The sequence below is a fragment of the Lupinus angustifolius genome, chromosome LG01, assembly GCF_001865875.1.
Source record: "Lupinus angustifolius cultivar Tanjil chromosome LG01, LupAngTanjil_v1.0, whole genome shotgun sequence".
NCBI lineage: Eukaryota > Viridiplantae > Streptophyta > Magnoliopsida > Fabales > Fabaceae > Lupinus > Lupinus angustifolius.
Window position 1 is genome coordinate 30,618,767 of NC_032009.1, and position 13,269 is coordinate 30,632,035.

Sequence of the window (13,269 nt, forward strand, 5' to 3'; positions counted from 1 at the left end):
AAAAATCAATCCTTATGATGATGGACATTGTAGGGGCTTATACAGTTGTGTTTCTGATTTTCTTTGTTGGGAAACCACCTATGACCAGATACCAAGGTATTAGGGAAACGTACAGGATCAAGGGCTCTTATTCATCATAACAGAATGGAAATGACTTATGTAACAGATTGTTAGCATGTCAGTCAGAGGAATTGGGAAAGAAATTCTGCTATGGCTTGTAATGATGCACTAGGAAAGGGGGAAAGGAGATATGGCTTATGGTAGGATAGAACTAGGCTACTGGAATGCCTCGGTTACCCTTCTTTTTTTTCTTTTTTTTTCTTGCTCTTGTAATTTCCTTCCTTTTATACGTTGAGCTCATTGGATTCTGATATCACCTTGATTTCTGGTCAATTATATGAAGTTTTAAGTGGTAATAGTCCAAGTTTTCATGGTGATGGTCCATATTAGAGGACCAATGCAGAGCTTCTATGAATGAAAACAAGGGTCCTTCACCACCATGCATTGTATAATGCAATAATATCTGCTTCCACTTCAACAGAAATTTCAACCTTGGAAAGGGAGTGTCTGAAGAAAGAAAAAACCCAAAAGAGACTTGTTTTCACTGATTGAAGCTGAATGCACACAATGATGAGGCAAGAAAGGTTTTTAGATGAGGATTTAGTCTCATGGAATGGGTTCCTTGCTTGATCAAAATGAGAGAATAGATTAGGATTATTAGTTGTTTAAGTCAAAATCTGTATGGAAATTGATTTCTTAGAATTATTTGATGGAAACAGTATAAGAGAAAGATGTTAAATGATATTCCCAGAAATTGTGATTAGTGTTATGCACACGGGGAAACACCATAATAATGTTGTGTACATCTACTGTCCTGTTTTTTAATAATAAAGTCTAATGGATGTATGATTATTGCCCAGGTATTGATTATGGCACTACCCCATCTTAATGATGCACACAAATAACCATCTACAGAATAAATATTGTACTTTTAACCTTGTTTATCCCAACAGTAGTCATTTTCTAAGTTCAAAATGTTTTCAGTACACGCATCATTTTGTTGAGTGCTCCATAACATTAGCAGTCAGCACACGAGCGTGTCATTTGATGCAGACACATATTCAGGGTTCCTAAGCTCTAGTAGAAACAAAATGTCACATTCTAACCTCATAATATTGTTCTACAGGTTTTAACACAACTATCAAATGCTACTACAGGTTTTCAAGACCGCAAGGTATCTTCACACTTTCAAGGGGAAGACAACCCCTCACCTATCAACCTAAGTAGTCAAATGCAAATAGCGGTCGGCCCCAAAAATATTATAGCAGAATAATTGCTAGTCAGCTACAACTAAGGGGAGGTTGAGAATAACTCATGATTGTGCAACTCCAAAATGAAACAAAAGAACGTTGGAAGAATCTTTGCTTAAGATGAGAGTGAGCGGTAGAAGGAATGGAAGGGAGAGAAGGAAGGGAAGCATAATGTTGTTTAAGGTGCAAAAAGTGCAAAGGGAGAAAGTAAAAAAAAAAATGTCCAGAAGGAAAGGAACAAGGAAGATGGCTGCTCTTTTGTTTTAGAAAGGGAAATGAATGTGTTTTATAAAAGGGAATAGCAAGGGAAATGAAGCTGTTTTATAAAATGAAGGTGAGGGTTGTGAATAGCAATTTACATGATTTATAAAAGAGAAGGGAAGGGTTAAGTTAGTTACTAAAAACTCATGTCATGTATTGAAAAATAAGGCAAAAATGACTTATCACTTGCTTTTCTCCAACAAATAACTTAGAGCAAGTTTTGACCTACGATTTGGGGAAACAAACTGCCACTATTCAACATGCTACAAGCACAACGGCCATCCAGACCGCTTTGGGCTGGCGACCTCCGCTACGCCGTTATCCCACTACTATCGACTATTGCGTAACTTGGCCCTATTAACAGGTCAACTTGTGCACAGTTCAAGCACCTTAAGAGGCAAAATTGTACACTGATATCGTTCTAAATGATTTCAGGCTGGCTATCAGTGTCACTAATTCACTTTGTAAATTGTAATGAACATTGCATTGTTCATTGAATTAAAGCCAAAAACAAGAGTGACAGCAAAACATGGACACTCCTTCCAAGGTTATAAAAACCTTCAGCTTAAGATAAAATAACCAATTTCTGAGTTCAAACTGCATGTACTGAAGGCTACAAAATCCTTCAGCTTAAGATAAAATAATCCATAACCAATGACATGGTAAGAGGGAACTTCTCTTAGTAATGGATTTAGATCTTTTTTGTAAAACACCATAACACTAGAATGTCCATCAACAATGTAGCTATGCGCCTATGCCTTTTAACCATCCAATTTCTGAAAAGCAACAAAATAATTCATGACTCTAGATAGATTATATTTTGAATGGCTTGTGAAATCATTTGGCTATCATATCATGAGAATGAATGAAATTGCACACTAACACCATCAACAGTGAGAACTCAGAAAACAAATGTTCTTCTATCCTCAATATATAATCAATATCTAAAAGAGATCAAACTAGACAACAGAGAAGAATGTAAATGGCTAACCAAGACAAGCAATATCTAAATGTCAAAAAGTATATGGTTTACTGAAGTACACTGTAATATCCACTGGGGGTAAAAGTAAGGAAAGAAATACAAATTACTGTTTAAAAATCAACTTTAAACTTATAATCTACTTCTTAGCTGGTTTCTTCTTCGAAGTTATGTTTACGGCAGGTTGTGGCTTTGGATGCTTTTCTGCCTCACTCGGGTCCAACCACTTAAGGGGATTGCGGTTGAAGAAAGGCCAGTTAGGGACAGTCACCAATGTGGTGAGAACCACACCACCAGCATATGTGAGGATCATCAATTGAAAAGAAGCTAGAATATATCCAGTTGCAAATGCAATCACAGCAAATGTAAGAAGAATTATCTGCATTAGCTGCTCAGCTAGCTTTTGTCCTTGCCAATCCATCTAAGAAAGCATAAAAGTTAAAGAGAAAATAGAGCAAAACTTCAAACGAGAAGGGGGGGAAAGAAAACAGAGAAAACAAAACAAAATCAATATCAAAAGCTTTGCTGAGATAGAAAATATGGCAATAATGATTATAGGATAAGACTCATAAATTAAAATGAAAATTTTGAAAACACCAATAAAAATGTGACATGTGTGCTATTTTGTTTATTTTTAAAAATATTTTTATAGAAAATTATGAAACATGACACATGTCATGATTTCACTGGCAGGAGGAGATAACTTATCTCCTTATGTAAGGAGATACTTCATTCCCATAGGACATATTAGAGGATATTTTAAGATAGATGAACACATTTTTTATGTTTTGTTTGACCAATAAGTGCGGACGGGTGAACTCCATAGACTTTGTCCAAATTGCCAATAATACTTAATACAAAGCCAAATGTCCAATAAAATAAAAAACGCTTAGCCAGAACCCGTTGGGATAAACTCAGCGTAAACCTGATTTTACTATAGTTTGATAGGTCCAAGCTAAAAAAAACTCAAATTTAATAAAAAGTAACAATTCAAATCATATAAAATTTTGGAGTTTGATGTGCCGGCCTAACCAAACTTGCTCCACACGTCCACTTCTATGATTAAAAACCGTTAGTACAGAAGGAGATAAAAAAACAAATAAATCTATACTTCTATACTATATATAAATGCAAAACATGATATAATTATCATGAAATATTATTTTCCTATTTTACCCTTAAACTTTTTAATTTATACAAAAAGAATCATAAAGCATATGTAACTACAAACAACATGTTAATCGCCTCTCCTAAAGCATACTCAATACAAACAAAATATTTTGATTTTCCAAAAAAATAAAATATAAAACTTGAATATTTGAAATCATAAAAGTATGAATGTGGGCTTCTATACAGGAATGAAGTACCTCTCACCACTACTAGTATTCTAGAAAAGGGCATATGTAATCTAAATAAAATCTATAATCATTAAAAACAAATTAATCCCTACAATTAGGAAATTCAGAGAAAACACTGTTTGAAGAAAGAGATTTCAATTTTATCAAATTCGCAATTTCACGTCTCCCTTCTTTCCAAAACCCTAATCCATTCTATCGCACCACCGCAATCTCCCAACCAGAGCCGCCATATTCCGCCGCCGGCAATGGACGAGAACATGAAAACATGGGTTTCCGACAAACTCATGTCTATACTCGGTTATTCTCAACCCACAGTTGTTCAATACATGATTGGACTCTCCAAACAAGCCACGTCACCTTCCGATTTGGTTTCAAAATTACAAGAGTTTGGATTTTCATCTTCCTCTGAAACTAACGCTTTCGCTTCAGAAATTTTCTCCAAGGTTTCTCGTAAATCCTCTGGTTTGAGTCAGTATCAGAAACAAGAGAGAGAAGCTGCATTGTTAGCGAAGAAACAGAAGACTTATAAATTATTAGATGATGATGATGACGACGATGATGTTCGCGGTGTTGAAGAAGGTAAAGTTTCGGAAACAAAATCTGCATCTAGGAAGGGAGATAGTAATAAGAGACAGTTTAGGAAGAAAATTGAAGTTGATGATGTTGTTGATGTTGAGGAGGAGGGGATTTTGACACGGGAGAGGGTAGTTAGGAGACGAACTTCGCGCGATGATGATGATGATTCGGAGTCAGAGGAAGAAAGGTTGAAAGATCAGAGAGAGAAGGAGGAGTTAGAGAAACATCTTAGAGAAAGAGATGAGGCTGGGACACGGAAGTTGACTGAGCATAAATTAACTCAGAAGGAGAAAGAAGAGGCGATTCGGAGATCTAATGCTTTGGAGAAGGATGATTCACTAGCTTTTAGGAAGGTTTCGAGGCAGGAGTATTTGAAGAAGAGGGAAGAGAAGAAATTGGATGAGTTGAGAGGTGATATAGAGGATGAGCAGTATTTGTTTGAGGGGGTGAAGCTTACGGAAGCAGAAAAACGTGATCTTCAGTATAAGAAAGAGATTTATGAACTTGTGAAGAAGCGGACGGAGGATGCTGACAATGCGAATGAGTATAGGATGCCTGATGCTTATGATCAGGATGGCGGTGTTAATCAGGAGAAGAGGTTTTCTGTGGCTATGCAGCGTTACAGAGATACAACTGCCGAGGAAAAGATGAATCCATTTGCTGAACAGGAGGCATGGGAGGAGCATCAAATCGGGAAGGCAAGGCTGAAGTATGGTTCCAAAAATAAAAAACAAACATCTGATGATTATCAGTTTGTTTTTGAGGACCAGATTGATTTTATCAAGGCATCGGTTATGGATGGAGATAATGTTGACTATGAAGAAATGGAAGATTCACTTGAAAAGTCGAAAGCAAAGTCAGCTTTAGAGGCACTTCTGGAGGAGAGGAAAAAGTTGCCAATTTACCCTTATCGCGATGAATTGCTCAAAGCAGTTGATGAGCATCAGGTGCTTGTGATTGTTGGTGAAACTGGTTCGGGAAAGACTACACAGATTCCCCAGTATCTGCATGAAGCTGGCTACACAAAGCGTGGAATGATTGCATGTACTCAGCCGCGGCGTGTTGCTGCTATGAGTGTTGCTGCTCGAGTTTCTCAAGAAATGGGTGTTAAACTAGGACATGAGGTTGGTTACTCCATCCGTTTTGAGGATTGCACATCAGAGAAGACTATTGTGAAATATATGACAGATGGAATGTTATTAAGGGAATTCCTTGGCGAGCCAGATCTTGCAAGTTACAGTGTTGTAATGGTGGATGAGGCTCATGAAAGAACACTCTCAACTGATATTTTGTTTGGTTTAGTGAAGGATATTTCTCGTTTCCGGCCTGATCTTAAGTTGCTGATATCTAGTGCTACACTTGATGCAGAGAAGTTCAGTGATTATTTTGATTCTGCTCCAATATTCAAAATTCCGGGGAGGCGGTATCCTGTTGAAATAAACTTTACGAAAGCACCAGAAGCAGACTACTTAGATGCAGCCATTGTCACATCACTCCAAATCCATGTCACTCAACCTCCTGGAGATATATTGGTCTTCCTTACTGGTCAAGAAGAAATTGAAACAGCCGAAGAAATATTGAAGCATCGGACTAGAGGCTTGGGGACTAAAATTGCTGAGTTAATGATATGTCCTATATATGCTAACTTGCCAACTGAACTCCAAGCTAAAATATTTGAACCCACTCCTGAAGGGGCAAGAAAGGTTGTCCTTGCCACTAATATTGCAGAAACGTCATTGACTATTGATGGGATTAAGTATGTCATTGATCCAGGATTCTGTAAGATGAAAAGTTATAATCCAAGAACAGGAATGGAGTCGTTGTTAATAACTCCCATCTCAAAAGCTTCAGCAATGCAAAGAGCTGGTCGTTCCGGAAGGACAGGTCCAGGTAAATGCTTCAGATTGTATACTGCATACAATTTTCACAATGATTTAGATGATAACACTGTTCCAGAAATACAGCGGACCAACCTTGCTAATGTAGTTTTGATGTTAAAAAGTCTCGGTATTCATGACTTGCTGCATTTTGATTTTATGGATCCTCCACCTGCTGAAGCTTTATTGAAAGCATTAGAGCTTCTATTTGCATTAAGTGCGTTAAACAAGCTTGGTGAGTTAACTAAGGTTGGTCGACGGATGGCAGAGTTCCCATTGGATCCCATGTTGTCAAAAATGATAGTGGCTTCTGAGAAGTACACGTGTTCAGAAGACATCATTTCCATTGCTGCTATGCTTTCTGTTGGCAACTCAATTTTTTACCGCCCAAAGGATAAACAAGTACATGCTGACAATGCAAGGTTGAATTTTCACACTGGAAATGTTGGAGATCATATTGCATTGCTGAAGGTCTACAATTCATGGAAGGAGACCAACTATTCAACACAATGGTGCTATGAAAATTATATACAGGTAAGGAGTATGAAACGGGCTAGGGATATCCGTGATCAACTTGCAGGTCTTTTAGAAAGGGTTGAAATCGAGCTTACTTCAAATTCCAGCGATGTAGATGGCATTAAGAAGTCCATAACATCTGGATTTTTTCCACACTCTGCACGATTGCAGAAAAATGGATCTTATCGGACTGTTAAACATCCACAAACAGTTCACATACACCCTAGTTCAGGATTGGCACAGGTTCTTCCAAGATGGGTTGTATACCATGAACTAGTGCTTACCACCAAGGAATATATGAGGCAAATCACAGAGTTGAAGCCTGATTGGTTGGTGGAGATAGCTCCCCACTATTATCAGCTTAAGGATGTTGAAGATTCGGTTTCAAAGAAGATGCCTCGTGGAGAAGGACGAGCATAGTTGGACAAACAAGTATGCTCTAGTAGGAGAAAGTGCAACAGTGAGGTGGCTTTGTTGAAGTTAAAATTGAGAGAAAACGAATTGTTTTTTTTTTTGCCACATCAGTGTTTGACATTGAGCATCTTGTACTAAAAAACATCTTATATTTACTGAATTAATCAAGGAATGAATTATTTCCTAGGCTCCAATTCCAGTGCCTAATTAGATAGAGCTGATTACAATGTCTAATATCAGCTAGTTACATATGAATTATATTGAACATGTGCTAGTTCTAACAGTTATTTATATAAGGATGCGAGAGATCAGAAAGACATGAGAGATATGCAAAAGCTTTGTATTTGATTTTAATAGGAAACTTCCTAAATTAATGAATAACATATAACCAAATACTGTTTCTCTGTATGATTCTCTGCATCTCTTAGTATTGCACTATGTAGTGACTTTTATCTTCTGAGTTGCTTTGTTGTTTTTGCTGAAGCTCAAGTCTAAGTGGAATGAGAAATTTGGGAGAGGTGCCTATCTCCTTTTCTATTTGGCTGATGAAGGTGCTAATGTTCTGGATGTGAGTAGAGAAAACTTAAATTTGTATAAGGGTTTTATGCTTGCATCTAGGTCTCAATCAGACATTGCTGATTGACAGCTGCATTTAAAATCAACAGTAATGCCAGGAAATGGTGTTATGGTTGAACATTCAATGTCATGTTACTCATTGTGCCTTTGTACATTTTTGGTTTGCCTTTCCTTTAAGAAGCACCTAAGGTCCCTGTTTCATTCTATATGAGAAAATGTAGGAATATGATAAACCTGTGATTCTCCTCATCTTGAAGCAAACATGTAATGTTCCCTAATTGTTTTAACTACCTAGTTGAACATTTTCCAGGCACTTTTTTCCTTAGACCTTTTATCAACCTATATAACCCATTTCCTCTCTTACATTAATATAGTAATTATCAGTTTCAGTCTGGATTGTCTGTTATGTATGCCTGGTAGGTTGGTAGTAGCTCATAATTCACTTTCTTATAATCCTTTTTCAGGATTATGTGCAATGCAAAAGTATGTGGTTTTGGCTATATATTTTTTGGGCCTTGGGTTGATTTCTCTGCTTTGTGCTAGTAGATAAGTAAGTATGCTAGGCAGCAGTTATCTGACTCATTAGATGATTCTCCTAATGTGTTAGTTTTTCAGGTAATACAACACCTTTTAAGACTCATCTAACACCTTTTGCTACCACTTGTACTTCTCATGCATCTTTTCATCCTTGCTGTAGATTATAGAGGGATTTCCTTTCACAACGGGTATTGTAATTATTTCTGGAACTGGTTCAGAAAGCTTAAAAGTTGAAGAGCTTATCAGTAATCTTTCATGTTTTTTTCACCTCTGGTGTTTGTCCATAATATGGTGTGTATATTTCTGTGCTGTCATGAAAAAGGAAAACAAGTTTAGATTATTTACTTTGTTTCAAGAGTTGGTAATTGCTCTGAAAAATCAATCCTTATGATGATGGACATTGTAGGGGCTTATACAGTTGTGTTTCTGATTTTCTTTGTTGGGAAACCACCTATGACCAGATACCAAGGTATTAGGGAAACGTACAGGATCAAGGGCTCTTATTCATCATAACAGAATGGAAATGACTTATGTAACAGATTGTTAGCATGTCAGTCAGAGGAATTGGGAAAGAAATTCTGCTATGGCTTGTAATGATGCACTAGGAAAGGGGGAAAGGAGATATGGCTTATGGTAGGATAGAACTAGGCTACTGGAATGCCTCGGTTACCCTTCTTTTTTTTCTTTTTTTTTCTTGCTCTTGTAATTTCCTTCCTTTTATACGTTGAGCTCATTGGATTCTGATATCACCTTGATTTCTGGTCAATTATATGAAGTTTTAAGTGGTAATAGTCCAAGTTTTCATGGTGATGGTCCATATTAGAGGACCAATGCAGAGCTTCTATGAATGAAAACAAGGGTCCTTCACCACCATGCATTGTATAATGCAATAATATCTGCTTCCACTTCAACAGAAATTTCAACCTTGGAAAGGGAGTGTCTGAAGAAAGAAAAAACCCAAAAGAGACTTGTTTTCACTGATTGAAGCTGAATGCACACAATGATGAGGCAAGAAAGGTTTTTAGATGAGGATTTAGTCTCATGGAATGGGTTCCTTGCTTGATCAAAATGAGAGAATAGATTAGGATTATTAGTTGTTTAAGTCAAAATCTGTATGGAAATTGATTTCTTAGAATTATTTGATGGAAACAGTATAAGAGAAAGATGTTAAATGATATTCCCAGAAATTGTGATTAGTGTTATGCACACGGGGAAACACCATAATAATGTTGTGTACATCTACTGTCCTGTTTTTTAATAATAAAGTCTAATGGATGTATGATTATTGCCCAGGTATTGATTATGGCACTACCCCATCTTAATGATGCACACAAATAACCATCTACAGAATAAATATTGTACTTTTAACCTTGTTTATCCCAACAGTAGTCATTTTCTAAGTTCAAAATGTTTTCAGTACACGCATCATTTTGTTGAGTGCTCCATAACATTAGCAGTCAGCACACGAGCGTGTCATTTGATGCAGACACATATTCAGGGTTCCTAAGCTCTAGTAGAAACAAAATGTCACATTCTAACCTCATAATATTGTTCTACAGGTTTTAACACAACTATCAAATGCTACTACAGGTTTTCAAGACCGCAAGGTATCTTCACACTTTCAAGGGGAAGACAACCCCTCACCTATCAACCTAAGTAGTCAAATGCAAATAGCGGTCGGCCCCAAAAATATTATAGCAGAATAATTGCTAGTCAGCTACAACTAAGGGGAGGTTGAGAATAACTCATGATTGTGCAACTCCAAAATGAAACAAAAGAACGTTGGAAGAATCTTTGCTTAAGATGAGAGTGAGCGGTAGAAGGAATGGAAGGGAGAGAAGGAAGGGAAGCATAATGTTGTTTAAGGTGCAAAAAGTGCAAAGGGAGAAAGTAAAAAAAAAAATGTCCAGAAGGAAAGGAACAAGGAAGATGGCTGCTCTTTTGTTTTAGAAAGGGAAATGAATGTGTTTTATAAAAGGGAATAGCAAGGGAAATGAAGCTGTTTTATAAAATGAAGGTGAGGGTTGTGAATAGCAATTTACATGATTTATAAAAGAGAAGGGAAGGGTTAAGTTAGTTACTAAAAACTCATGTCATGTATTGAAAAATAAGGCAAAAATGACTTATCACTTGCTTTTCTCCAACAAATAACTTAGAGCAAGTTTTGACCTACGATTTGGGGAAACAAACTGCCACTATTCAACATGCTACAAGCACAACGGCCATCCAGACCGCTTTGGGCTGGCGACCTCCGCTACGCCGTTATCCCACTACTATCGACTATTGCGTAACTTGGCCCTATTAACAGGTCAACTTGTGCACAGTTCAAGCACCTTAAGAGGCAAAATTGTACACTGATATCGTTCTAAATGATTTCAGGCTGGCTATCAGTGTCACTAATTCACTTTGTAAATTGTAATGAACATTGCATTGTTCATTGAATTAAAGCCAAAAACAAGAGTGACAGCAAAACATGGACACTCCTTCCAAGGTTATAAAAACCTTCAGCTTAAGATAAAATAACCAATTTCTGAGTTCAAACTGCATGTACTGAAGGCTACAAAATCCTTCAGCTTAAGATAAAATAATCCATAACCAATGACATGGTAAGAGGGAACTTCTCTTAGTAATGGATTTAGATCTTTTTTGTAAAACACCATAACACTAGAATGTCCATCAACAATGTAGCTATGCGCCTATGCCTTTTAACCATCCAATTTCTGAAAAGCAACAAAATAATTCATGACTCTAGATAGATTATATTTTGAATGGCTTGTGAAATCATTTGGCTATCATATCATGAGAATGAATGAAATTGCACACTAACACCATCAACAGTGAGAACTCAGAAAACAAATGTTCTTCTATCCTCAATATATAATCAATATCTAAAAGAGATCAAACTAGACAACAGAGAAGAATGTAAATGGCTAACCAAGACAAGCAATATCTAAATGTCAAAAAGTATATGGTTTACTGAAGTACACTGTAATATCCACTGGGGGTAAAAGTAAGGAAAGAAATACAAATTACTGTTTAAAAATCAACTTTAAACTTATAATCTACTTCTTAGCTGGTTTCTTCTTCGAAGTTATGTTTACGGCAGGTTGTGGCTTTGGATGCTTTTCTGCCTCACTCGGGTCCAACCACTTAAGGGGATTGCGGTTGAAGAAAGGCCAGTTAGGGACAGTCACCAATGTGGTGAGAACCACACCACCAGCATATGTGAGGATCATCAATTGAAAAGAAGCTAGAATATATCCAGTTGCAAATGCAATCACAGCAAATGTAAGAAGAATTATCTGCATTAGCTGCTCAGCTAGCTTTTGTCCTTGCCAATCCATCTAAGAAAGCATAAAAGTTAAAGAGAAAATAGAGCAAAACTTCAAACGAGAAGGGGGGGAAAGAAAACAGAGAAAACAAAACAAAATCAATATCAAAAGCTTTGCTGAGATAGAAAATATGGCAATAATGATTATAGGATAAGACTCATAAATTAAAATGAAAATTTTGAAAACCTGACATCTTCCAAGGGGTTTATATTTAATTTTACTAGAGGCCTAGAAGAACATGAAAGTCCAATATACCTATCACATAATAGTATTAGATATGGAATTATCCAAATTCCAAACAACAACAACCAAGCCTAGTACTTGGGATCAGCTACATGGAACAAGTGTCAATTGTTCTATTGTAAATAAATCATGTCCACAGACAAACTATTCATAAAAGGTAAGGTGGAGTATAGTGCAGAGCCAGCATGTGAGTTATTTAAATTGTAGTTGTGGTCACGATTATTGCGATTGCGGTTATCGCGGCCATTGCAATGAGGATTGAGGCCGTTGCGGTCATGGTTACTAATACGTTGATTACTTTCTAAATGATATCAGACAGCCTCATTGAACAATCAATGTCACTCACTTTGCAAATTCTAATGAACACTGCATCGTTCATTCATAGTTACATCCAAAAAACACTCCAAGTGAAAGCAAAACATGATCACATCACCAACTACCAAGAGTATTCCTATGCAATACATAATGCCGAAAGATTAAAGGAACATTTTTTAGCCGTAATTCCTAAATAAAATTGAATTAATTCTACAAAAGTGATTTTTTAACAGCTGAAAACCAAATAGCTTCTTAAAAAAAGTTGAATTTCAAATTAAATTTGGAATATTAAAGTAGAGACAATGGGTGAATGAAAAAAGAAGGGTGTCATTGAACAAAGACAAAATAGTACAAAACATGAAACAGATCTCATATGAGTGCAATATCAAACCTAGTCTGTTGTCTATAATTTAAATTAAGAAAATGGGGCAGTTCATAAATTGATTTTGGGTTTTCATTATAGTTCAAAGATTCACAATTACAATGAGAAAATGGGTATAAATGTAAGAATATGGATTAAGAACAAAAATAATGGAATTGTTTATAAGGATCGATTCAACAACGAACAATGAAATTAAAATAGTGTTGATACCTGTTTGGAAGAGAGAAGAGTTGTGAGGGATGTAAAAACTAAAGACAAACCTTCTTGGAATTTCTGGTAAATTTCTTTTACTCTTGAGAATTTATGTCAAATAATATTTTCATTATGTTATAAGAAAAGTAATTTATTGTTAGGGGGAGTTTTCTATTTTTTATAAACATTATTTTAGATAAATATTAGTATTTTTAATAGGCGGGACTCGAGCGGCTTTTTTAAGTAGTATGATTGACTCCATTTAAGCTTAGTAATTTGGAGTCCTTTTTGAACAAATCAAAATGGTTTGAAGTTTATTCTGATAAATTCTTAAGAGTCCAAGTTTATTTATTCAGCTGGTGAGCTCGAGCAGATCAAGTTGTACTAATGGAAACAAGTCG

The 13,269-nt window shown here is 36.3% G+C and overlaps 3 protein-coding genes across 3 annotated transcripts; 1 reads left to right on the top strand and 2 right to left on the bottom strand.

The window, feature by feature from the left end:
- On the bottom strand, positions 2,555-3,088 carry LOC109359972 (probable signal peptidase complex subunit 1). The gene has a single exon (XM_019604679.1). It carries the CDS (start codon positions 2,969-2,971, stop codon positions 2,690-2,692), a length of 282 nt encoding a protein of 93 aa, XP_019460224.1. The 5' UTR covers positions 2,972-3,088; the 3' UTR covers positions 2,555-2,689.
- On the top strand, positions 3,997-7,697 carry LOC109359964 (pre-mRNA-splicing factor ATP-dependent RNA helicase DEAH1-like). Its single transcript, XM_019604667.1, has one exon. The coding sequence runs from the start codon at positions 4,154-4,156 to the stop codon at positions 7,295-7,297; it is 3,144 nt and encodes a 1,047-aa protein (XP_019460212.1). The 5' UTR covers positions 3,997-4,153; the 3' UTR covers positions 7,298-7,697.
- LOC109359980 (probable signal peptidase complex subunit 1) lies at positions 11,332-12,975 on the bottom strand. The gene is made up of 2 exons (XM_019604692.1): positions 12,887-12,975; positions 11,332-11,748 (listed from the first exon to the last, which is right to left on the bottom strand). Exon 2 carries the CDS (start codon positions 11,746-11,748, stop codon positions 11,467-11,469), a length of 282 nt encoding a protein of 93 aa, XP_019460237.1. The 5' UTR covers positions 12,887-12,975; the 3' UTR covers positions 11,332-11,466.

Coding starts and splice junctions, on each gene's coding strand:
- LOC109359972 (XM_019604679.1), bottom strand. CDS start 2,971: ATGGATTGGCAAGGACAAAAGCTAGCTGAGCAGCTAATGCAGATAATT.
- LOC109359964 (XM_019604667.1), top strand. CDS start 4,154: ATGGACGAGAACATGAAAACATGGGTTTCCGACAAACTCATGTCTATA.
- LOC109359980 (XM_019604692.1), bottom strand. CDS start 11,748: ATGGATTGGCAAGGACAAAAGCTAGCTGAGCAGCTAATGCAGATAATT.